The sequence below is a fragment of the Cebus imitator genome, unplaced genomic scaffold, assembly GCF_001604975.1.
Source record: "Cebus imitator isolate Cc_AM_T3 unplaced genomic scaffold, Cebus_imitator-1.0 Scaffold3, whole genome shotgun sequence".
NCBI lineage: Eukaryota > Metazoa > Chordata > Mammalia > Primates > Cebidae > Cebus > Cebus imitator.
Genome location: NW_016107318.1, coordinates 620,656 through 647,850, shown reverse-complemented (window position 1 = coordinate 647,850; position 27,195 = coordinate 620,656). Strand labels below are relative to the sequence as shown.

General features: G+C 33.8%; 1 protein-coding gene across 50 annotated transcripts in view; it reads left to right on the top strand.

The window, feature by feature from the left end:
* Positions 1–27,195, top strand: part of ADGRL2 (adhesion G protein-coupled receptor L2) — a 416,957-nt gene that overhangs the window by 255,253 nt on the left and 134,509 nt on the right. For all 50 annotated transcript variants that reach the window (XM_037739295.1, XM_037739294.1, XM_037739348.1 and 47 more), the window contains one exon: positions 7,180–7,352. In XM_037739295.1, the coding sequence (XP_037595223.1) occupies positions 7,280–7,352 (73 nt within the window). In that variant the 5' untranslated portion in view covers positions 7,180–7,279. The remainder of the gene's footprint in view (positions 1–7,179; positions 7,353–27,195) is intronic.

The window sequence follows — 27,195 nt, the reverse complement described above, 5'->3', positions numbered from 1 at the left end:
TTGAGATGGAGTCTTGCTCTATTGCCCAGGCTAGAGTGCAGTGGCGTGATCTCGGCCCACTGCAACCTCCACCTCCCAGGTTCAAGCAATTCTTCTGTCTCAGCAGCCTCCTGAGTAGCTGAGATTATAGGCGTCCACCACCACATCTGGCCAATTTTTGTATTTTAATAGAGATGGGGTTTCTCCACATTGGACAGGCTGATCTTGAACTCCTGACCTCAGGTGATCCACCCACGTTGGCCTCCCAAAGTGCTGGGATAACAGGCATGAGCCACCATGCCCAACCAATTTTTCATTTTTATTTTTAAGAAAATTGGACATGTTTTACTCAGGTTACCTCATTACCTCTAAGAAACCTTTGATGGTGATATTGATGATCTAATATATGACAGATCCTGGGTCATTCTTATTTCATTTAGTGGTTGTATATATAGACCAAGAGGGAATTTGAATATTGATTCAGGGAATGGCTAGTAATGGTGATTTATGAACAAAGGATCCAGTGCAGTGAGCCAAACGTAAGATTCCATCTTATGAGTGAGCCACGTCGAATTTTTTTCTTTTATACTTGCCGAATGATAATTAGTCCATAATCTTGTAGGCGTTAACATTAAAACATTTGTTCCATGACTAAAGAGACACTACTAGTTATATTGGAGGAAATATTTATATATTTATTTTTTGACTTACTATAAGCAACTTCTCTAGTATTTGGTTGATAAGATTTATCAGTTTAGATTAATTAGTTAATTTATACCATATAATTTAGGCACTTGAGTTTTATAAATGAGTAAAATTAAGGTAGCTGAACTGGAAATACTAAAAATTAAGTTAATATTTATCTATTATTACCTAAGGGGTGTTAGTTTTGCTCATGTAAACATTTTGAAAATCAACTCATTATGCTTTTGGTATTTCCTCACTTTCATATCTCAAAGTGACTTTGTTCTATATCCACTTTTTTATTCTAAAGGAAAAAAGAGTAAAATAAAATTAGTGACAGTAGTGATTTTAGAACATGAGCTTATTCCTCAGCCCTTCTGTTTGCTTCCTATCCTTTAGTAGATTAAGTTTTCTGCTTTTAAAATAAAATGGAGATAATACATATTTCTCAAGGTTGCTGGGAAAATTACATGAAAGAGTAATCATACCATTTAGTTTATCTGTCTAATTTAGCTGTAATTTTTTGGGAGCCAAACTATGTGCAAGGCAGTTACAGCTTTTTATTAGGATGAGTTATTTTTAAATTACAGTGTAATGTCCCTATGGATGAGGAATTTTGTTTCTTGTTTTCCTCAGTACATAACAAATAATAGGTGCTCAGCAAATATTTGTTGAAGGAATAATTTGGTAAACAGTAGAAAGAATGGCTTTCTAGTTAGCCTTGATTAGAATCTGAACTGTGCTACTTAATAGCTAAGTAATTTCGGTGGAGTTATTTTTACCTCTCTAAGCCTCAGATTTCTGACCTTTATAATGTTGATTTTGCTTTTTTGGTAAGGTTTAGTGATAATGTATCTGATACAGAATTTCAGACATAGTAGGCACTCAGGAAATATTTCTATTCATAGTACTTGTAGTTTGTATTCAGCTCAAAAAAAAAATGCACGAGGACTCTAGACTATTAGAAAGCTCAGGCCAGGCGCGGTGGCTTATGCCTGTAATCCCAGCACTTTGGGAGGCTAAGGCAGGCAGATAATGAGGTCAGGAGCTCGAGACCAGCCTGACCAACATGATGAAACCCCGTCTCTACTAAAAATGCACAAAAAATCAGCCAGGTGTGGTGGCGTGCGTGTGTAATCCCAGCTGCTCAGGAGGCTGAGATAGGAGAACTGCTTGAACCCAGGAGGCAGAGGTTGCGAGACTCTGTCCCCACTCTCCCCCACCCCCACCTCCCCCCAAAAAAAGAAAAGAAGCAATACAATGTTTTTTAAAATTGGAGAGGACTGCCATTTAAAAATAACTTTTTCTTTTCCCCAAATGGGGAAAAAGCTAACTTCTATGTGGTAGATACAATTTTTTTTCTAACAATAAATACAAAGTATTTTTAACAAGTGGATTTATATATATATATATATATATATATATATATATATAAATTATATATATATATGTATGTATTTTTGGTGGAAAAGTGTCAACTTTTTACGTGTGTAAGGTAATATTTTGAACTGAGCATCTAGCTTCATTTTTTTTTCTTTTGAAACTTCATTTGCAATTTTATGTTTAGTTATAAAATGTCCTCTACATCAGTTTGAAAATTATAGCTATTTGTTATTTCAACTGGACGGATTTTGATGAAAAGAATGGCAGATTGCCTGGACCGCATCTCTTAAGTGTCCACAGTTACAAGCCTCTTTTGCATGTTCAGCTTGACTCCTAGATATTACAGCATATAGCAAATGAAATTTACTAGGAGCATTCCTAAACTCTTCTTTTTGCTCCTCCTCTAAGCCCTCTTATAGGATAATTTATTCCTTCACAAAGAAGGAATTTTAGTAAAGGGAAAGACCAATGATGAGTATTAAGGAGACTTTTGTATAAATAGTTTAATTAAAATCCTCTAGACTTGATAGCAGTGCTTGCAGAAAGAAGATGGAGAAAGGAGGTGGTGACTAGTGGTTGGCCACGTGGTTTTAAAATCTCTATTAGCATTGCCAGCCCCAGCCCTATCCTTGTGAAGGAAAGAAAATCAACTCAAACCCCAAAGAAGGCTGAATGTCTGAAGCTTCTAAGAAAGCCTTTCTGATTAGCCATAAGCAAAGGTTTATACTTAGCAGACTTACTGAAGGAAAACCTCCCAGGGGTAATGATGTTTCCTTTATGTCAAGAAGGGGAAATCTAGTCGGTAAAGGTTACACATAAAATATTTCTGAAAAGTGAATAACCCAATTGAGGTTCAGCTAAAGTGAAATAAAACTGTAATTTATTTTTTATTTTCTAAGCCTTTGCATAGAAAATGAAAAGGCAGAATTGGATTATATCATCCTTTTTTGTGTTTGTTTTCATAAAATAGAGAAAAGCAGCTTTTGTTAGTAAATTCTGTCTTATAATGATTATAATTTTATAGTGCAAATAAGATCAGAGACTGGTTTTGTAAAGCCAACTTCAGTTTTCATTTAGAGTTGACATATATTTAGTGCGTAGAATTTAGGCTTACCCAAAACATTAATGTTTCATTTTGCACAGCATTAGTGCATAACAAGGATGGGTTACTTTGGTAGTCCTCATGCTCTTTTCTTTCTCTTTTCTCTTTGTGCTTATAATTGTTTTGCACTTAATATTCAGTGTTTGCAGTGGTTTACTGTCCATGAGTAGAAATCAAAAATAAAACTTTAGATAGCAATCCTTATGATGGCTTTGTTCCTAGTAGAATATCAACGTTAGTTAACCAGTTTTAGAAAGTGATAGTTTAATTTTCTTTTGCCCTCATTAACTGGAAACGTGTTATACTCTATTTCTTTCACTGATGTTTATCAGTAAACATTTTATTTTTTCTATATTTGCTAAATAAGCCTCATCACATAGTAAGGCTAGATGTGATTTCCTTGTAAGGTAATGCAAATATGTGACTTAAAATTAGTTAGCGGTGTTGTCCTTTTAAATAATTTTCCTGACAGTTTTAGGCAGGACATTTAATGCAGCTAATAAATGTAAGCAGGCTACTGTTTGAAAGACTACAGCTGACTGTACATGCAAGTTGAGTATAAGATCTTGAGGGCTGTTGGGTTATACATGGCTGAAGCATATTCCTGGAAGTCACTGTTGAGCTTTGGACGGTTTGGTAATAATGATGCATTAATTGACTTTTTACATGACAGAGTAATAGGATACTTAGATCTAAAAAAAAATCATGACAGGGGTTTGGTAGACAATGAGTTGTGGTTTATAGGAACAAGATTAGGAAGAAATTGTTTGCATCTTATTTGAAGGATAAGGAAAAAGCAGAGGTGGAAGTGGGTTGTATGTTAGAAGTGGTTTGGATGTTTGAAAGTCAAGGTCATTTATAGTTTAAGTCGAAATATGCAGTGTCTGTTTTTACTAAGAAATGAACTGTTACATGGCAAGCATTACCAGGAGCTTCATCATGGAGTAGTTTTCTACACTCCCAGTTCCTCCCCCACTTCATCCTAAGCTCTTCGATGTTCTTGGAAAAAGGTTTTAAAAAAACCGAAAGGTTTTTAATATGGAAATCATTTAATCTTTTGTTTGTTGAAAGAAAATTTAACAGCCCTTTTCTGGTTTTGTTACTTGTTTCTGATTTGCTTTGTGAAATGCTGTTATTGAGCACAGTTACAGAATTTGAAAGACCAGTATTAGCTATATCTATGCCAGTAAGTGTCTTTTGGCTGTAGTATGATTTAGAAAGAATCTCTCCTTGGGATTAGTTTCATCATAGTTGATTATTTATTTGTTCTATTTTTAGCTGATTGTGGTTTGTTAGGTATTTCAGTTTTCACTAACATTTGTTTAATCGAAGGTTTTTTAAAACTTGGATCACAGCAGTAAAATCTTTTGACTTAGTTTCCAAATTGCACATAACGCTTGGGCTTTTGGAAATAATTTTATTTCATGTAAAAGTGATTGGGCACAGGTTGTAGAATGATAAAAATAAATTTGATATTCTTTTCACTTATTCATTGCACAGGCAGATTGACTTAAGCTTTATTTTAATAAAAGAAACTGTGATTTTATATGTTCTAGAATCTGTTTCTATTTATCAGAAACAATCACTTATACTAAGTCTCATAAGTGAATGGTGTATACTTTTAAAATTGTGTTTCACATTCTCAAACCTTAAGAATACACTTAATTTTTAGTATATAAAATTTTTCATGAGGTATTCTGTCCTGGCCAAAGACCACAATAGAGGTCTTGATTGTGTGGTTTCCTCCTCCTTTTCCCCTTCACTAACAGAGGTTTTCCTATCTTGGCAGCTGTTTCCTACAAGGCAGTCATCAGTCCCTGATTTCTTCCTTCCTCTTTCTTCCCACAAACAAGGGCTCTTTTAAATAGCGGATGACTGAAGACAGACTGGTCTTGGATCACTTTAAGAAAGTGTAAACCTGTGCAAGAGTTGAGCATGTGGGGAGGCTGCCTGTAGGCACTAGCTCACCGAAATCAAAGTACCCATTATTACAACAAAAACTTGGACAGTAAAAGTTCTTTGCTTGAATCCAGAGCAGTCCAAAGGCTGACTTAATTTTACTTGTAGCAGCAATGCACTTCATCTACACATTTAAATTATTCTGATTGCTTGATCAGATCATTGAACAGACTGTACGGATATAAGAAATTGTTCATTGATGGCCTTTGGAATGTGACAAGCCATGAGATTGACTGACTTTTTAAAATGCTTTATATAGAATAACTTTCAGTTTTAAGGCAGCAGCATTGCTACAGCAGTTGTAAACTACAGGTTCACTTTTGGTTTTGGCTACTTTTGAATAGTCTGTGGGAGCTCAGAGTGAAAAATGTACTGAGCCAGCCAGCTAGTTTTGCAGAGATGTGTGCCAGATGTCTCCATCAGATTAATTTTTGATACATTATTCTTCTTTTTGAGGAAGTTTGCATTTTCCTGTGTTGTGTATGTTTTTTTCTTTGGACAGATAAGCATCTGAGGTGTGTTCTTAAATGGCGTAATACTCCCCCTTCCCCATGTCTTCAGTGCTTTCAGAGAGAGCTAAAACTTGGGCTAATTCTGGGTCATAAAGGGATCTTTAGGAAAGCATTTATGTCTCTGAAATTATGGGCCTGAATGATTTCAGATTAATTTCTTACATTATTTTTGTTGTATTCTTAGTAAAGCAAGATAGTACCTTTATAGACAGTAAGTGTTTCAAACCATTTAACATCTGCCTGCTTTTCCATTCAGGTTGCATTATAATGAACTGATAGTAGACTGTAGTGTACTGCTAATAGCATCTCATATGATACGCTACATGAAGCATGTAGTACATGCACAGTAGGTCAGATAATGTGCAAGAACTCAAGTTACCAGGAAAATTTTGTTTTCTAAATTTTCTTCATGCTTTAGTGACAGCATCAAAATGATGTAATGAGTTGGTTTTATTGAGTTATACACACAACTTCAGAAAGGGAGGGAAGAGTTTCTTCACTGCTGCACTTTATAAAACTTTTTAGTTGCATTGCAGCAGGGTAAGGACGACTGGAGAAAACTTGGTAAGAGTATTGCTTGGAAGAACATAATAGGAAACAAACATGAAGAGAACTGTAAGATGTTCCTTTAACAGAAAACTTTATAATTTCTGTTTTTTTTTTGAGATGGAGTTTCGCTCTTGTTGCCCAGGCAGGAGTGCAATGGTTCGATCTTGGCTCACTGCAACCTCCATTTCCTGGGTTCAAGTGATTCTCCTGCCTCAGCCTCCCGAGCAGCTAGGATCACAGGCGTGTGCCACCACGCCTGGCTAACTTCGTATATTTAGTAGAGATGGGGTTTCACCATGTTGCCCTGGCTGGTCTTGAACTCCTGACCTCAGGTGATCCACCTGCTTCGGCCTCCCAAAGTGCTGGGATTACAGGCATGAGCCACCACACCCGGCCAAAGCTTGTAATTTCATTTCCCTCAGAGGCTAAATCAGGAGGCTGGACATATATTTGGGAAATGCCTTCATTTTATCTGTATTATAAGCCCAATGTTTGCTGTGATTCTTCACACAACCTTAGAAAGGAATAAAACACTTGAACAGAACCCAGCAAATGACCTGATCTCATGTGATCTTAGGAGCTGAGAACAGGAGCTGAGAAACACTAAGTCACACTCCTGAAGTTTTTGTACATTCTCCAGTTCAGAGAACTAGATCCATAAGGGCTATGAATACTTAGCAGTAAGGGAAATAATAGTCCAATTTGGTGTTTAGAAATGCGGCATTTTCAGAATCCCTTTGTATATAGAATTATTTTGCTGTGGACAAATTTTGGCAATTTGACTGTCAAAAAGGCAGTCAGCAACTTTTGGGCTTTGACTGTTTTCAGAATGTAAGCTTCAGATATCCAGTATGTAGGAGCAGCTTCCATATAGGATATAGAATCAAAATATGTTTTATACTTAGGAGAGGGAGGGAGGAACAGAGAGAGATAATTGTCATTTCTGCATTTTGTGTGTGTGTGTGATGTAGAAAGACCGTAGAGTAAATGATGGATTTGTTTGTTTTTCAGATATGAAGATCAATGATGCAGACTGCTGGTTTTGATGAAGCTGGGCATTTATAACTAGATTCATTAAGGAATACAAAGAAAATATTTAAAGGGATCAATAATGGTGTCTTCTGGTTGCAGAATGCGAAGTCTGTGGTTTATCATTGTAATCAGCTTCTTACCGAATACAGAAGGTAAGATCCAACTTAAATTTTGTTTTTTAAATCCAGAAGAACTTGAGCTGTACAATCTTCTTTACATGGAAGTAGCTAGAATATTCATTTATTATTTTAAAAATAGGTGTTAAAATGATTTTCTGAATATTGAATTCCTTATTAGGTGTTTGAGTTCTTTTGATTACACAGATATGGTATAGAAAGTGCTAGATATATGAATTTATATTTTACATACATTTGTGAAATATAACCATTCTAAATAAATCTGAGGGAACTAAATGAAAGATCTGTTTTGGTATACATTTTACATTTATTCACTACATTTATTTTAGTAAAATGGAAGATATTTTGTGGAAACTCTTTCATCTTTAGTTACATCTTTATTTGCTTAAGTGTGGGCATAATTCTAAAACTCCTAAATTAAAATTTTTAGTCTTTTACAAAAACTTACTTTTTAATAATGGTTCATTTTTTTATGTTGTCTGTATCTTTAGCTATATATATGTACGTATACATATAATCTTTATAATAATGTTAAATTTGTAGAAATGTAACTATTTCCTTGTAGTTAAAAATAGATGTGGAATTTTTCTTAAGCACTATTGCATTAAAATTTTTTTTAAATCTAGAAATAGTAATGAGTGTAGTTTTCAATTCAGACCTGATTTTTAAAAAAGTAAATATACTTTTGAAGCCTAATGAAATAATTGGAACCATCATTTATTAACTACTGTATAGATTTCTGGTATCCATTGTTTTCTTTGTCTTAAATATTATTTCCATATGAAAACAATACACATCCAGGTGTTTTTTTAGAGCACGCTAGAAGTTATTACGGAGCTAAGATATATAAATTTTATAGCTAGTTGATGGTGGCAGTTATTGGCAGGAAAATGTATTAATCTTGTAAAATTTGTGAAGGGTATAAAATCTCTGAGAAATGCATGTAAAATATAATGGATTTAAAAAAAATTCCTATTAAATATTCTTGAAAAAATGTTTAAGAATTTAAAAATTGATTTTATATGTACTTTTAAGTGATCTCATTTATACCTATTAAAATGATAGATAGAGAAGGGGCATTCTGTCAACTAATAGAAGCGTATTATTCTGCTGTCTTTGTAATAAGCTTCAAAATGTTAACATTTCAATTTTGCTGAATTTTACTTGAATTGCTTGTTTCAAAGTTATATTTTATCATGTTCTCCTTGTCTCTCCAGTCGTCTACATTCAGTATATTGATATAATGTAATATAATTTAAATAACCAATGTAGAAATACCTAAAATAATAATTTCTGTATTCAGAAAGTAAATAGTGTTCACTTGGATTTAAGTCACACTTGGCAGTTACAATCTTTGGGTTAATATTTTATTTTGAGATGACATTGCTCTTTGCTCTAGAGTTGAAGATACATCATATCTAACATGATATGCAATATGTCTGAATGAATAATAAGATAGTGATTATTCAGGAATCGTGTTTAATAATACAAATTTCCAGCTTGGATTGTTGTGAAAATCTTGTGTGTAGTCTGATTATTTTGCATCTCATTTTTGGGGGAAAAAAAAACCTAACTGAATTCCTGCTGTTATGTTTGAATGTTTTTATACATTTAAAAAAGATTCCAGGTGTGGGCCAATGGCTCATTAGTCCACATAATGAAAAAATTTCCAATCAAGTTAGAGGCCACTTTGCTTCCACAGTAGCTTAACTCAGTGGAGGGGGAGGGTAGCAAACAGAGACTTTTTTCATGAGATACTGCAGCTTTATTTTCGGTGTCGTCTATCAGGGCAGTATTCATATCTGCTCTTGGGAGAAGTTTCATTTTTGGCGCATCAGGCCAGGGGGTATTGCTTCTGAAGCACTTCCCTCCTACGGGTAAAAAGAACCTGGGATGAACCCATATGGCTAATTGTAAGAGTATACACAGTTAATACACACTGTTAGAACATTGATCCAGCATCACATGGGTTTCTCTTAGAAAGTTTTGCATGACATGGTAGTCCTTTATTGTCAGAAAGCAGATAATACTCTGTGAACACCTACAGAGAAAGCCAATCAACGTTAGGTAAGAAGGCATAGGAAGGCATATATAAATTTAACCATTCAGCCACTGTGTTTTTTTCTGGGCCCTTACATTATTGTAACCTTTTAACATCTTACAGAGATTAGTTCTTTTTGTACCATTTCCTAGGTTCTTGCAGATAAACTCAAATAAGTTTTCCTAGGTGGTTTCTTCCCTCTTTCCTTGATAACAGTGATTAAATTGAGCTGCATGCTTAGGATTCAAAAATACACAAGGAGAAAATAATGCACAAGACACAGTTCTTTTTTGTTTTATTTTTTATTTTTCTGTAAGTTATTGGGGGACAGGTAGTATTTGGTTACATGAGTAAGTTTTTTGGTGATTTGTGAGATCCTGGTGCAGCCATTAGCCGAGCAGTAAACACTGTACCGTATATGTTGTCTTTTATCCCTTGCTCCCTCCCACTCTTCTCCCCAAGTCCCCGAAGTTCATTGTATCATTCTTATGCCTTTTCGTCCTCATACCTTAGAACCAACATGTCAGTGAGAACATGGGATGTTTGGTTTTCCATTCCTGAAGTTACTTCACTTAGAATAATAGTCTCTAGTCTTATCCAGGTCATTGCAAATGCTGCTAATTCACTCCTTGGTATGGATCAGTAGCATTCCGTACACACACACACACACACACACGCACGCACGCACACACCACAGTTTCTTTGTCCACTCATTGATTGATGGGCATTTGGGTTGGCTCCACAATTTTACAATTATGAATTGTGCTGCCATAAACATGTGTGAAAGCACAGTTCTTACTCTTGAGAAGCTCATGGTCTTGTGCAGGGATTGAAACCTTAAATACCTGTTGGTGCCTTGAGGATCTGTGATTACCATTCTAGTAGTTTGCTTGGTTTTTCCAGTTTTCCTGACTTTCAGCAGAAACCAAACATTAAGATTTTTAAGTAATGGCAACTAATTAAGATTTTGTTTAAAAACAAGCATGTATATATTAGAATAGCCATGGGATATGCCTTTTTTTTCCTCCTGTTTACAGTTGTATTTTAACTTGGACCATTGCTATGATAACACTGAATCGACTTACTGTGGGGACTTCAGATTTCCCAATCTAATAGTTGATTACTTTTGTTCACATCAGTATATTTGATTTGTTGACACCTAGGAGGTAAATTTTCAGGAAGGTACTTCAGGATTTGCTGTAAACCTAATGGGAGTCACAACTCCTATTAAATTAATAGGAATTGTATCTCTGTGCTTGCTGTATAGCAAATGTTAACTTTATTTTTTAAATTCACAAATAATGTAAATTAATGTCCATCTAAAGCAATACATTTTTTAAAAATTATTATTTTTTTAATTTTTATTTGAGATGGAGTTTTGCTCTGTCACTCAGACTGGAGCGCAGTGGTGTGATAGCAGCTCACTGCAACCTCTGCCTCCTGGGTTCAAGCAATTCTCCTGCCTTCGCCTCCCAAGTAGCTGGGAATACAGGCGTCTGCCACCATGCCTGGCTAATTTTTATATTTTTAGTAGAGATGAGGTTTCACCATATTGGCCAGGCTGGTCTGGAACTCCTGACCCTTGTGATCTGCCTGCCTTGGCCTCCCAAAGTGCTAGGATTACATGCGTGAGGTACCGCGTCCGGCCAAAAATTATTTTATGTTTTTACTTTAGACCAACGTGATTTTACTCCTTAAGAAAATAGCTGCATTGCTCTTAGGACACTTTAGATATTTATTGTGTTTCGTGAGTATATTGTAATTTGATTGCAGCAGCTTTCTTCTCCATAGGTAGTGATAATTCAGTTTTAAAAATATAAATCTTTATGCCTTTACAAATTGTATGATGTTGTTTCTTCTCTTGTAAAAATCAAATTATTATAGTATCACTATCAGCATTCAAGATGAAGGTAATTATGTTTCAAATGTCACTCAAAATTGCCAAAAATAAAATTAAGCTTAATAGGATACACTGGCATCTTTTCAAAAGTTAATTTGAATTATACTTTGGTCATCTTCGATACCAATATTTAGTGTCAGAATATGCCATTTCATAAATGAAGATAAAGTTCAAGTGCTTGATTGTTGATTTTTTTCTTTCCCACTTTTCCTTATACTTTCTTCTTGATTCCATCCTCTTTTGCCTCTCTTTATTCATGGAAAAAATTTGTTTATCCACAATTTGTGTGGATTCACCCATAGGTCTATTGTTGGTGGAAAAGTGTTTCACATATGTATGCCGTTCACAACAGTCACCCAGCAGACCTCAAAAACATTGTGTGGCTGTTTAATTCCTGTAAGGCTCCATTTTCTGACAGAAAAGACCATATCAAATATTTAATAAATAAATTTGTTATTAAATAATAATTTATTAAAAGGAAAGAGGTTATTAGCTCTTTCATGCTAGAGTAAACTTTAGAAATACTGATTTTACATGTGTATTAGGCATTTTTTACACAATTGCCGTCACAGATTGAAAGAATCAATAGTATATTACAGGTAGCTTAATTAAAAGCATAGGAGGCATTTAGAGCACCTTAATTTTGTGGAACTGTAATTCTCTTAATTTCTCATTACTCATTAGTTTCACCATTGATAAAGCTCTTCATCTTTTGAATTAATACACTTTTTAATTTTTTAATATAGCTTGTGATAATAGAGATTAAGATAATACAAGTGATTGAACACATCTGAAGACTATTGTAGAACCTGCTGTGTCTCAAAAAACTGATTTATCTGCCATATTACTAAGGGAGTGTCTTACTAAAACATATGCTTGGTACCCCATGGTACTCTTTATTTTCTTTTCCCCTCCTCTGCAAGACAAAGAATGACATATGACAGCCATGCAGGCTACATATATTAGACATCAATGTGGATTAGTGAATATCTCATGGCATCTTTCAACTCTGTTCCTGAACTCCTTTTGTCAACTTGACAGAAGTGATTCCAGGAGAATACCTAGTCCCAGCCTTGGGATCTCTTGGCTAAAATGTAAAGCTGAGAAGGGAATAACGTATCAGCACTTCAGGAAGCAGAAACATCATTTATAATCTCTTCTTATCAGCATGGGACTCTCCTGAGTTTGACTTTTATGTCTGCCATAATTCTTGCTTTGAGGGCTTATTTTTCTTAAAAGTGTTTTATTTCTTCTGATTTTGAATGTAATACATCTTCATGAGGAAAGAGAAAATTTAAAAAATTAAGATAAAACTTTTAAAAGGTTCATAATTCTATGACTTTGTTATGCCGCAGCACATTTCCTTTCTGTTTTTCCACCTTGTACACATACTTATTATGGATAAAGCCAAATTATGTATAAAAACAAAATTAGGTTATTCATCTACATATACTCTTATATTTATATTTTTCACTTTTAATTATCAGAAACAGTATTACTGTGCCATTATATATTTAGATAATGAATGTTAACAGTTTCATCGTAATTTATTAATTATACAAATTTTTTAATTCTCCTTTTCTACTTGCCAGCCATTTGTACTTGATATCTTTCAAATATAAGTAAAATATATACTATATATACTTTTTTCCTTCACAACTGATTATTTCCTGAGGCTAGAATTCTAGAATTCTGATAATTATACAGGAGATATAGACATCTTCCAAACTGGTACTTCTGAAGGGTTAAACCTATGTGCACACATTGATAACCAGTATGTAAATCCATGTACTTTACCAGCATTGATTTTAAATTTTAAAAAGAATTAACACTTTTATCTGTAGAAAAGGGGATCTGTTAAAAATTAAATTTGTAATTTGGGGGATACTTCTGAGGACAAAAACATTTTTTGTAGACTTATTTATTGGTCAGTTGTTTTGATATGAATTCTGTTCATTGCTTTTGTTAACTTTTCTGTTTATATTGCTAATACTTTTTTATTTTTATTTTTTTACAATTTATTGATGAGAATCCCCTTTTGTCATTTTTATTATGAAAACCTATTTGTTTGCTTTTTCGTTTAATTTACATTGTTTAAATTTTTAATGAAATCTTCAAACAGAAGAGAGAGATTTGTAGTATAACACTAATTGCATATTTAATAATTGTCACGATATTGTTACATTTGCATTATTGCACCCTTTTTTCTTTCCTTTTTGTTGTATAGTTATTTTATGAGATCTTTCATTATTTTTATGCTTGAAAATGCATATCTTGATCTCAGTTAAATATTTTTTCACTTGCATTTCCCTGTAGCTCTTAAATATTTTTGTTTAAATTTTTAATTCATTGGGAATTAACGTTTTTATAAGGTGAGATCTAAGGTCTTTGGTCAGTTAATTTAAAATGAAGTGAGCTAATGTTAAACCAACTGGTAAGAATTAAATTTTAACCAACAAAGTAGTTGAAGTTGGAACGTAGCCAAATTAAAAATGGATTCTGGATGATGGTTGAGAGAACAAAAATAAAGTAAAAACAATAGAAATAAAACACTGTTTATATCTATACAGATTGAACTGTGAATGAAAATGTCACTGCTCTTGTTCTAATTTCAGTGCTTGTCTCTACTTAAATGATTTTTGTCTCATATATTTAATAAAGTTTATTTTTAAGAGTTTTTATGTTGTTAAACAGCTGAGAGAAGCTAAAACATGACTGTAGTTATTAAAATATCCCACCATGAAGATGAAGTTCTGAATTTTAGGAATTTTGGTGTTTCAAGAAACAGAATTCCCTGGAAAAAAAAGAGGAGGGATTCATATGAAGCCTAGTTTTCTTTTGCACAGGGACTTAATCTAAAAAAGCCATCCAAGTATAATTTTCGTTTTGTTGCATAGTTACAGGGTGTGTTTTACTATTCTTGTACTAATCTATTTGTATCTAATTGGTGTGTGTTTGTCTGTCTGTATTAATCATTAATTAGTTCTCTCTTCCCATACTGATTCTTCTTTTTCTCTTCATAGTACTAAAATCTAAGCCAGGTGGTCGATATGCCTGTATTAAGTTCAGGCTTTGGTTAGAGGCAATATGGTATGCTAATACAAGTCAGAGACTTCCTTACATTAGTTACACATTACAATAGAAAGCCTGTTGGATTTTAAGAGGCCACTTTTATATGCTAGAATGCTGTGATGAGGCAATGTTGACAGGCTTTTTAAAAAGTTGGTAAGTAAAGTGAAGGAAACAGGTGCTGTAGGTTAAGTGTATTTCCTGGTTGAAGCAAAGTATTTTTTTTGACAGTTTTCTTGTTTGGTTGCTTTTAGTAGATTTGTTGAATACCTGAATTTGTCTCCAGGTGGAAGGAAGGGCAATGGAACCCATTGCACAGGCAAGAAGGCTCATTTAGGAAAGGAAAGAATGTGTATTAGGATCCAGAGAGAGGAAAGACTCAGGAAGAGATGTGTACAGCTGCCCTAGAAAGATGATGGAGGTCAAGCTGGATTTTAAACATCTTATTTATCTAGAACAATGCCCCTCAAAACTTAATGTGCATGTAAATCACTCAGGGATCTTGTTAAAATGTAGATTCTTGCCTCAGTAATCTGGGATGGGCCTTCCGCATTTCTAATAAGCTCCCGGGTGATGCTGAGGTTGCTGGTCTGTGAGAGGACATTTGTATTACTGAATTTTGGTTATTAAAATGTTGAGTCTAGAAAATGAGATTTTACATGACAGTGACTTCCACTGTTAAAAATCAAGGTTTGTTTTAAACCCAAACAACCATAGTTGAAATATAGAAATAATATCACTTTCAGTTGTATAACTCATTTTATTAAAAAAGGAACTAAGCTACCTTGAAACTTTACTGAACATTTTTATATTTTGTTGCACTTCTAATCCTATTTTATATGCTTTCTATTGACCTTTTATCTGGTGAGTTGTTTTGAAAAATCCCTGAGCAACAATGCAGCCTGACCCTTTCTCCCTAATATTTCCCTCTATTCCCTGTTGATCTGTCCTTCTTTCACTCTATCATACACAGAAACAGTGTTTTTAATAGCATTTTAATACAAATGTTTTATTAGTTAAAGTAACACTATAAAATCATGTAATACAAAGTGTATGTTTTACTTAGAAAAAGTTTATTTTTATTACACTAATTTTTCAAAGTCAATATATTTAAACAACTGACAATTGTTGTTTTCACTTAAGTGTTAATTCCTTGACATCAAGAGTATGGGATGGAAGTACCTGATTGTTAACTGGTCATTAAAAATGGCTAAATATATTTTCTCTACCTAAGGTTATCTAGTGAGTTTTTCACTTTGTAGATTTTCTTCTTTCTTTTTGTTAGTGGACACAATCTCCTTTTCCCTTTTCTTTCAGAGGCAAAGATAGGGTGCTGATGATTTGTTTTAATTTTATGATAAAACCAATTATAAAGTAAACTTATTTCTTAATGAAGTTTATTAGACTCTTCAGCCTTTTAAACCTCTCAAAACTAAGTTAGCAAATTTTTAATATAGGGAGTTCTATATACGTACCTGAGAGGTCAAAGTATTTTTATTTTGATTTTTTTTGGTGGAATTAAAGAATTTAGCGGTGTAGAATTTTTCATTTTACAGAAGTAGAAACTAAGGCCTGCAGATTGTTTCTTTGTCAAGCTCTGCTTAACTGCCAGTCCAGTTTTCTTGCTGTAGAACTTTATATTTAGCTTCAGATCATTAATATTTTCCTATCTCATGAGGCTGTTACGAATATTTAAAGTGTACTTATATTGCTGAACATTGCATAACTGAATGGTAATTATCAAAAGAGCTAATTTATGTCAGAATTTTCTTAATGTTTATTACCATTTTAGATGAAAAACTATGTTAAAATTTGTCTTTTAGTGAAAATTGTGTATAATACAGGAAGACCAATCATGCCAACACTCCAACTTTCAAATAATCTTCAAAAGTTTACAGCCATAAGCATGTATTTTTTAAATAGCACAATTTATCTTTGAAGTTACCAGCTATTGCTGAGAACCATTAACTTATCAGACCACTGAAAACCTGTAACAATTATAACAAGAATTGTAACTCTTACTATATTTAGTTACCAATTCAGACTGATTATCAGTCATCATTAAAATAGTTAAAAGGCATGGGCCTCCTGAGCCCATCCTTCAGGTATGTGTTTTGGACATTATCTTTTCCCTTTTGTTTGCTTACAACAGGAAGCTCGTTTAATCCTTTGCTTTGTTTTAGAGTTAAGCAAATAGAAACCATCCCTGTTAGCTTTCAAAAGCTTCTACTTTTGTTGTTTTAATGGCACTCACTGTAGATTCTGTGATCTTGCTTTATTTACCAGAAAACTTGCCTTTGAGAGCTGTCACTCCATTCTTTCAACAGAGTTGTTAATTGACTGATAGCACTGATTGAGTGGAAAACCTTCAGTGACGAAAGACTGGATGTAGGTGTGAGTCCATTTGAAAGGCTGGTGAATCTTTGCTTCTTAATCCCATTTCTATTTGTACTGAAATACTAAATACAGACTAGAAGAACAAAGTATATTTAAAAGCATTCAGAAATGTTAAGCAACAATAAAACCCCGTAACCATTTAAATGACAGCAGCTGACTATTTGAATTAACTTTGTGTTTGGTTTAATTTGGGGCCCTAATTATTCCTAACTTACGTGAGTAGATTTCAATTATAGTATCCTGCAGGGATTTGTAGCTAAGGCAACTAAAAGAATCATTTTACATAAAGTACTTTTGTTCAACTGATTAGACAAGTTAAAATGGAATGATGTAAAATTGAAACCCTTCAGACAAGGTCCAAACAAATGTTTCTAGTAATTTTGTCCAAAAAAGATGAATCTGAATTTGATTTTAAATAATATTTTGGTCTTAGGACAATTGACTTTCTTGTAATACTGATAAGTATATAAAAATGCCTTAAGATTGCATGCTTGGTAAAGGAGTAAGACTTTAAAGGTGTGGACAGATTGTCACGGTGGATGGACACCTGCCTGAATAGTGTTTATTTGCTTTATAAACTCTGATATACAGTTTGACACCTTTAAATACATAGATTTAGAAGAGAAATACAAATAAATAACATGAATGACTAGTACCTCTTTAATTCTGCATTTTGGAATACATTTCAGTTCAACACTTTGAAATGCTGTATACCAAGAAGTACAAGGACACAATATAGTTGACACCGTGCTATAGTCAGAAGACAGACTCAGTATTTGACTTGTCCTGCTGAATACTCCTCCCCACTAGAATCAGCCACATTGATTTTAAACACCCATACCAGAATGAAAGCTACTTTATACTTAATTACTGGTTACTGGTAGATGGTACTTTGGTTCTTTCTTATCTAGGTGCTGGAGCACAATATTAAAATAAACGTTTGCCAGCATCCGTAGATCATTTTGAGGCTTAACCATAACATTTCATTAGAGTCTCATACCTGTCTAATATGAGTCTATTCTAGTGAATTAAGAGGCAGCAGCTCTGTTGTGTATCTTGTCTTAGTACTGGTTTAAATTCTCTTTGTCTTTTTTTCTCCTCCTCCTTTTTTACCCCTTCTTTCAGTTTTTGAATATCTACAACATGTGTCATTGTCTTTCATACCTGATATTTTCATTATTTCCTTTAATCTAGTCAGTTCTACGACCTGTTTTTCACTAAGTGAAACAAAATCTTAAAGGCATGGCATAAAGTTCACAGACCTCAAAAAGTGAGGTTTTTCTCCCATAGCACCAACCAAGCTATATACTCTTTCTTGAAAACAATGCCAGTAAATTCACTCTTCAACCTGTTCAGTTCCTTTTTGTTCTTTAGTATACTTTTTGAAAGCTAGTAACCTTTAGGAGGCTTTTTCTTATCTAAACAGAAATCCTCTGAATTTACATAGCAGCACAGCACAGTCCAATACGGTAAGCCACAAGGGGTTATTGAACACTGGAAATGTGAATGATGTGACTGAGAAAATACATTTAAAATACATTTTTATTGGTCAGAGCAATTTATAGGTATTTCTTTCCTGTAAGGTTTTGTTGTTGTCGCTGTTGATACCTCTTACACCTCCTTTATATGTTTTAGCTAATTCCTTGAAGTTAGGCACAGCGTTTTATTTATTTCTATATTTTTCATGGAGCTTAGGCATTCGAAACTATTTTAAATGATTGAGAAGCACATGGAAAGAGACTTGGTACCATTTTAAATATATACTTAATTTATGGATCAGGGATTTCACTAATGAACACGCAAAAACAATATGGTTAGTTTATGAATATCGAAAACAAAGGAGTATCCATAAATGCATAGATAGGGTGTATCTTGCAGGAATACAGTCCTTAGAATTAACAGCTAAGTATAATTTAAGTATATTTTTAAACTTAATTGTAGCAAACCCTAGTTACTGACTGCAGCCTCAATCCTTATTATGAGACTTTTAGTAGTTGTTTAAATTACCTGGATGGTAATAACCTATACTTAAGTCAGCTAACATCGGCTTCTCTTCCCTAAATATGGAGCTTCCTTCTTAAAATCCATTGATGAGCCCAGCTAATATTGCCATTTGCTTTCTATGGTTTGAGAATATGTTGTAGAAGGTAAGTAATTATGAAGGCATCAGTTAAAAATGATGAGTAATGAATATCTCTAGTCATTTAGAAAATACTTGTGATCTTGTCTTGTGAATTCTTTACTAACTAGAAAACCCTTCTCTGATTTTAGCTTAAATATAAGGAGGAAATTTTATCTTCATAATGGGCCATGATGTATTTTATTAAAATGATACATAGATTTATACATCACACCAGTAAATGTATCACTTTTTTGGTTCTTAATGACTTTTGGCTCTTTTTGTTCCTAATTACTTTATGTTAACATGTTTATAGCTTATATTATTAAAATTCATAGCTTTTTGGGGGAAACTGTCATAAAATAGCCACTTAAGTTTGTGTGTGTGTGTGTATGTATTCTGGCAGTCAGAATTTCTTGTTTTCTGTTTACGTTTGCAAATGAATTTATGATTTACCCTCTGTGTCTAATTTAGAAAAAAAATTAGCCAATTCTGTATTTAGTAGAAATTGAGGTCAATATACAGTACAACTATAGGATGTATTTTTTATATTATAATTTTGAAGAGGAAAGCACCTGACTTAGAATGGTGAATTAAAAATTATTATAATCTGTACAACCATACCTATTCTAGAATAGCCTCAAGTACTTTGTAACTAAAATGTTTGCTCAGAAAACTTAAGAATTTTTCATTGACAGTGTTCAGCATGGATTTGAGGTTTCAGAAATGCTAGTTTCTAATCCTAATATCTAATAGTAATAGTTAATTATCACCTCGTTTTAAAACAATAGTGGTATCTCTCAAATGAAAGCATTATCTTGTCAAGCTTTATTCCTGAATGGTTTACATTTATTTTAGAAAGTCAGTCCACTTTAAAAATGAAAGTTTGGCACCACTGAAAGTAACTGAAAAGAATGTATTGCTGTTTCATAAAGCAAATAGGAGTGTTGCTGCATCACTAGAACAAATTAATAATCTTCCAGGTAACCACCTGGTAAGAGAAAGATGTAACTTATGGGAAGACATATTTATGAATCTAATCTGGTATGTATGTGGGAAAAAAATTAATGAAAAGCCATATTCTGTAACCATAGTTGCTATATTTGTCATTTAATAATGAAGAGAGTAAGAAAATTCTCTCCTGATACAACATTGAATTAACTCTCCTTTTATAATACTTCTTCAAAGTATGATCATTATGAAATGAAAATGTGAAAAGACTTGGAGGAAATGAACCTCCATGAATTGGAGTAAAAATTTCTTTTCTTTTTTATTTAGCATTTGTAAATGTACTATGCCGTCTGTAGCTGTGTGCCTTTCTGGCCTATTTCTGTTCTCATCCTGTCAACTTAGAAAAAAAATTAGTAAATTCTGTGTTTATTAGAAATACACACTTTTATGGTTTTGACAGCTGAGAAGTACTGTACTATGTGAATAAAGATACACCAACAAAATGAATGTTTTAGCTTCATTAAATTATTTTTTAGCTGTGCCTAAGAAAAATTTTATTGGTATTTATTCTGTATGAAGATCTGATACTTTAAACTTAACCTGTAAAAATCAACATTTTTTGGTATAGCAGAAAAAAGAACTGAACTGTCAGTTCATTCCAAGAATGAAGAGGCAGATGCAGCTGGTCCAGAGGAGAGGGTCTAGTTGATGCATAAAAAATTCATGTCAGCATTTTGACACTGCATTCTTCTGGGGTATCTGTTACCACTGAATAGGAAACTGTTTCAAATTGACAGGCAGACAGAATGTTGTGCTGAATGTGTAAATTGGAATTATCACATCTAGCAGTTCCCTTCACCAGGTGCTGGCTTGGAGCTTGGTTCTCCACTAATGTCGAGAGAGTGCCAGGAATAGTTTTATTTGGTAATTATCCTTCATCTCTTCCAATGTCTAGTTTTTTTTAGTAAACAGCTTGCCCAGGTGTTTTTAGGAATGCCTAGCAGGACAGTGTAAGACTGCAGGTGCTTAGGTGGCAAGAGTATGCCATACAGAACACTGAGAACACCTATATCCATCTGTGTGAAAAGGATGATTGCTTTCAAGGGTTTTACTCCCTAATGTCCTGAGGATGATACTTGTCAGTAGTTTGCTTGCTCAGAGATCCTGGTGAAGGCAGAAAATTCAAAGTTGGTGTTTTTAAGAAAACTGGAACATTTTATTAGGTTTTATCTTTGAATCTCTTTAAAAACTTGATAATTTGCAACCTATGTAAATGAGCAGTGAAATTTCCCAAGACTGTAAAAATTGAAAGCAAATCAAGTCTTAATAAAGAAATAGTAAAGATTTTTTTTTGCTTCTTCAGTCTTTCTGGTTTTACTGAAAAGGTTTACTATAACATAAAGTTAAGATTTTTATTTTTCTGTCTTTTCTTAAAAAAGAAATTCACAATACTATGAATGAGAACAAAATTTAGGATTTTATGCTTTATAAATTTATATCACAAGATGTTACTAAGTACTGCTCAAATTAAAACAGTATTTGAGCAGGATGCTCTAATTGAAGCATTTATAACTTACTTTTCTTGAAATTTAATGAGTTGCATCACAGAATTACTTTAATTAGTTCTGTTAATCATTTTTTTTTGTCATAAATATATTTTTAAAAGAGTTTATGGTCTGCCTTTTGCCTATTCTATGGGCAGTGAATTTTCTTAGTAAATTTTTCATTGTAGGTTGGATTTTCTGTTTCTGTTTTCTAATCATCTTTGCATTATGGCAAGATAAATGCTAAGTGCTCAAAATGAAGATGTTATGAAAATGTTTTATAGTTTCCCTTGGACTCTGAAAGTTGTCGTGGCATTTCTACAACCACTCAAATTTCAGGGATACTACTAAACCACGGGAATTATCCTGTCAGCTTTGATTTAGGATTAGGCATTGTAGTCATTTGTATTGACTTGGTCTCTATTTTCTTTCACTGACATATCCTGTAGTGAAATTACATTTATACAAGCATCTCATGGGAAAGTCCGAAAGTATAATATACTAAAAGGCAGAAAGTTTTGGCGTAACAGCCAATAGTTCAAATTCTGACTCTTTTACTTAGCAGCTATGTGAACTTAAGTTATTTAATTTGGGTTTTCTTATTTATTATAAAATTGGGAAAATGCCTATATTTTAGAACTGTTGATGCTTAGAAATGAAATGTTTAAACATTTATTTATCAGTGATTGTTGAACATTTGCCATGTGCCCAGACTATGCAGTGTGCTAGGTATGAGTATTGTCTTTAAGGAACTTAACAATAATGGTGGTTCCTTATGATACCTAAAGGGGAACCCAGAGAGAGCTGCATAGATGGCATACTCAGCTGAAACTTAAATAGCAGAGATACGTGAATGAGCAAGAGGTGACCAATTCAGAAGACTTCTCCTTAACTCCAGGAGAGGTTGTAGAGTGTGCAAAAATATTGCCACTAAGAAACGGGGTGAATTGCAAATAGGTCAGTGTGTGCAGAAAGTGAGGAGTGGCAAAAGATAGCTCTGGATGAAGTTGGAGCCAGACTACTCATGTGGAAGAGTTAGAACTTTATCATGTAGGTGAGAGATGATAATTGAAAAATTTCCAAGGTGATTATAGAGTTTTATTCTGCAAGTATTTCTTCAGGCTGGATGGGGTTGACTGTTGAAGGCAGTGAGAATATTGAACAAGTTCCTGTGGGACCAGGGAACTAACGTAAACAATTGAAGTAGGCAGGATATAAAGAAATGATACAAAACTGGGTTGCGTATGGTGCCTCACGCCTGTAATCCCAGCACTTTGGGAGGCTAAGGCGGGTGGATCACGAGGTCAGGAGTTCAGGACCGGCTTGGCCAAATTGGTGAAACCCATCTCTACTAAAAATACAAAAGTTAGCCAGGCATAGTGGTGGGCGCCTATAATCCCAGCTACTGGGAGGCTGAGGCAGAGCATTGCTTGAATCCAGGAGGCGGAGGTTGCAACGAGCCAAGATTGCGCCACTGCACTCCAGCCTGGGCAACAGAGTGAGACTCTGTCTCAAAAAAAAAAAAAAAAAATGATACAAAACTGGAAAGTGCATGCTTGTCTAAAGCAGGCAGAAGTCCAGGTGCAGTGGCTCATGCCTATAATCCTAGCACTTTGGGAGACCGAGGTGGGAGGATCACTTGAGGCCAGGAGTTAAAGATCAGCCTGGGTAACGTAGACAAGACCTTGTGTCTACAGAAAATTTAAAAGTTAGCCAGGCATAGTGGCATGCACCCATGGTCCCAGCTACTCAGGAGGCTAAGGTGGGAGGATCACTTGAGCCTAGTAGTTCAAGGCTGTAGTGAGCCGTGATTGTGCCATTGCAGTTAGCCTGGGCCACACAGCAGCAAGACCCTTTCTCTAAAGAAGAAAGCCCCACAAAAAACAAAAACAAAAGTAAAACAAAATTTAGGCAGGTGCTATTCAGTTTCAGGTGATTATGTTATCCGTATTTTGATTTTTTTTTTACTTTTTCATTTTTTTTTTTTTTACTTGCCAGCAGGAAGTTTTGATACTTTTTCAATATGAGTATGTTGTCAATTGAGCTGAATTTTTTCCCCAAGAAAAGTCAGTCATTGGATTTGAATGTTATATACCCATATTTTGAAATATTGGCAGCTAATTCAAACAGAAACTGAGGGGGCAAATGAAATGTGCCTTTGAGCTGTATTCAACCTGTGGTCTGCCCATTTGTGCCCGTTTTCTTAAATAAGATTATTGGAGTAACCTGAGCAAGAAAGAATAAGAGACTGGAAAAAAAATTGGGTGAGAGTAGATAAAAGGTATGAATTGTTGAAATTTCAGAAATCACATTCAGACTAGAAGTGAGGCAATTTGGAAAATCACTGATGAGGGAAAGGGTGATTTGTTCAAGTTTGTTGGTGGTAAGGGACAAAAGCTAATATATGTTTAGGGATAAAGTGAACTGGACTTTATTCCAGGTGTCCAGGGGAAGTCATATTGCCCTGGCTAGTCCTTGTGGAGTTTGAAAGATGGTGTGGAAACTGGTCATATGTAGCACAGATCCATAATCTGAAGCAGCAGGTGTTTCTGGGACTCTGTTTACTTGCTTAGTTATTTGGCACATGGATTCTCTTTGTATCGACCTGCTCCTGCCTGATACCAACTAGCTGGTTCTTTCCTCAACTCGGCCTTTTAACTTTTCCCCCCATTGCAGTTTCGTTTTAGGATATCTGGTGTACTTCACCCAGTCTTGTGCCACCCTGTCAGCTGCAGCTGTTTCTCTAACTCTGGAATTGTTTCATGTTTCCCAGTTCAAATTCTTGAGAACAAGAGAAACGCATGGGCTGCTTCTTTGTGTATGAAGCCACAGCCTACACTGCTCTCAGGATCATGGACTGATTGCCCTTGAGTCAAAGAACCATGTTTTTTTCTATCAGCTGTTTCTGATTGCTGGTAGGATCTCCTGGTCAGGCTGGCTTTGCCCATTTAGCAGTGCCTATCAGCAGATCATTTGAGTTAGAATGAACTGAGCACCAGCAGAAATGGTGATTTATTAAATATATCTAGGTCTGGTGAGTGATGAATGTCAGGAGTCAAGGTGGATCATGAATTCACCAAGATAAAAAATAACAATGTAAATGGCTTTGATGGCTAATTTGTGAGCCTAGTTTAATGAAGTTACTAGCATTAACAATACAGTGAATAATAGTAATATGCCGAAACTTAGCCACACTTATTTGTGGGGTATACTTAATTACAGAATTAAAAAAAAATTTAGGGCCTTAATATTCCATGATTTATAACAAGCATTTAATGTGAGGCTTGCTTTGATCATTAAATAATAAACATGTTTAATCATTGAATAATAAACGTGAGTAAAGTTTGGGAAACTCTGTTATAGATACATATAGATAACTAGATTTTAGTATCTTATTTTGTACTTTTAATTTAAATCTAAAAACAAATGACTGCCCTTGTCAGTCCCTTACTGGATGTTAATCACTGTTACTAGGTGCTTTTTATTCATTGTCCTGGATAATGCTTCCAACAGTTCTGTGAAGTTTATGTTGTTTTGTTACTTTTGTATTGGAGGAAATTTATGCACAATTAGGTGATTTAGGCAGGGTTAACTCAATAATGTAGTGATGAGGTTCATTCATTTCCTGATACATCTGGCACAGCAGAATTCATGATGCTTTATATTTACATAATAATGAAAATCCATTTGTATTTTTAGATTTGGGATATTTCTAGATGTATGTAGTGTGGTATCTGGTTTAATCATGCATAATTTTAGCATGCATATATATGTAAAAAGGAAATGACTTTAAAGGTTTATAAATGTGTAAGCACTGTTTACACTTGAGCTAGGTCTACTGCAGAGAGCTGACTGAGAAAGTGGAAGATGTTCTGTTCAACATATGCTTTTGTCTCTGGTGCCAGACAGCTTACTTAACTATTATAATTGCATTGACTAGATATTTTGGCATTGTGTAGACACCTCAGTAGAAAAAAAGCCTTTATCAGTCCACAGATGGTTCTTTTTGATGGCAACTTTCATATACCAGCTTCTTCTCTCAAATCAACACCCATTGACAGCTTCTATATACAGAGGATTCTGTTCCTGATCCATAAATATGTAATTTGAATATAGCACTATTTTTATTCTAAATTTCTGGGTTCTTGGTATATGACAATATTAAATAAATTATTGGATACATGAAGAAATTTTAAAAAATCTATTTTGTGGCACTTTTGGAGAGAATATCATTGGCTTGTATATACCATTAATATAACCATCTGGGAATTTTATTTATACAGCAGTTAATCTTCTTTATGCTTTATTGCTATCAACCAAATATTTTTATATTGATATTTTAGAATGGCCCTTGAAAATGTATGGGAATATGTTTTATCTCAAATGTGAAATTAAAATTCATGGTTAGTTGGGATTAGGGAAATAGGAAAAGTTAAAAATGACTACATTGGAAGTCATTAATAAGAAAACTTAAAAATGACTACAGTGGAGATAAAACAAGAAATCAGGGGGGATAACAGTTAAATATTATATAATCTCCAGAACTCTGAGGTGTAAGCAGTTAGTTCTGGTCACTGAAAGTCAGTATTATTCTTTTGGGGATACTGGCAGTGTTGATTTAGATTGAGGCTACATATATAAAATTTGAAATTCTATAAATGACATGTCAAAATGTGGAAAGCCAGACCCAATAACACATAGGACACAGAATGAATAACTGAGCCTATAGTACTACTATTGATTTGATTTATTCATGAAGTCATTTGTTATTTCATTCAGTAAATGCTATGTTTATGCAATATTTACTAAATACAACTTTTTTTCGTAGCTGGTGGTATGAAGAACTGAAACCAAGGACAATGAATATCATTTTACTGTTCCTGTAAAATTCCTCTTAGGGCAAGAACAAAGATGGTATAAAAATGTTTAGAACCAAGACTTAAGAGAATGTATTTCTTATTCCTATCTTTGCTGTCTTTCTAAACATGACACATCCTTACCTCTTTAGACATTCAGCTTCAACAGACTGCACAAGGTCAGTATTTGACTTGTTATTTCTTAAAGTATCAGAATTGGGATTGAATACTTACATCAAGGACTGTGAAAATTTAGCACACCATAAAAATGATACCAAGTATAAAGGTCCTGAAAAAAAATCACTTGCAAAATGTAAACACAAAAGACACATGAAATAAAATGTAGACATATTTACCATTTTTCCCAGATATAAGATAAATGTGCTGTTTATAATTTAGAGGGCTTATTTTCTATTGGCTGTGATTTATTTTCAGTCTACTATGGAAATTTTTACGTGATGGTGTGTTAACATGCCGTTCTATAGTCGTATGACAGCTATCATAATTTATTTTTTCTACATATTGGACAGTGTTGACTGAGTAAATATAAGTTTGATATATACTTCTATGAAATTGTTTAGAATTTAAGTAATTATATTTGAATATTCAAATTATTTTGGTAATTAGAAACATTAAGAAGACGCTACTATTAAAGATTGAAAATAATGGACAGTTTAAGATGGCAAAGGAAAATTTTGTCACTAAGTTTTACATTTTAATAATTTGAGCATCAGATTTTTTAAAACATTTGCCACTTCAGTTCTGACATTTTGTATAAATATATTTATTTGAAAAGAAAGTGTTTAAATATTGTATCAATTCAGTGCTATTAATTTTATCTCATTGTGTAGTATTTTTTGAGTGTTGAATATTTGAATATTGTAGTGTGTATTGCTCTTCTACTTCTACATTAGAAATTCTCATATGAGTAAAATGACCATAGAATAAAACTTTTTTTCTTTTCTTTCTTTTTTTTTTTTT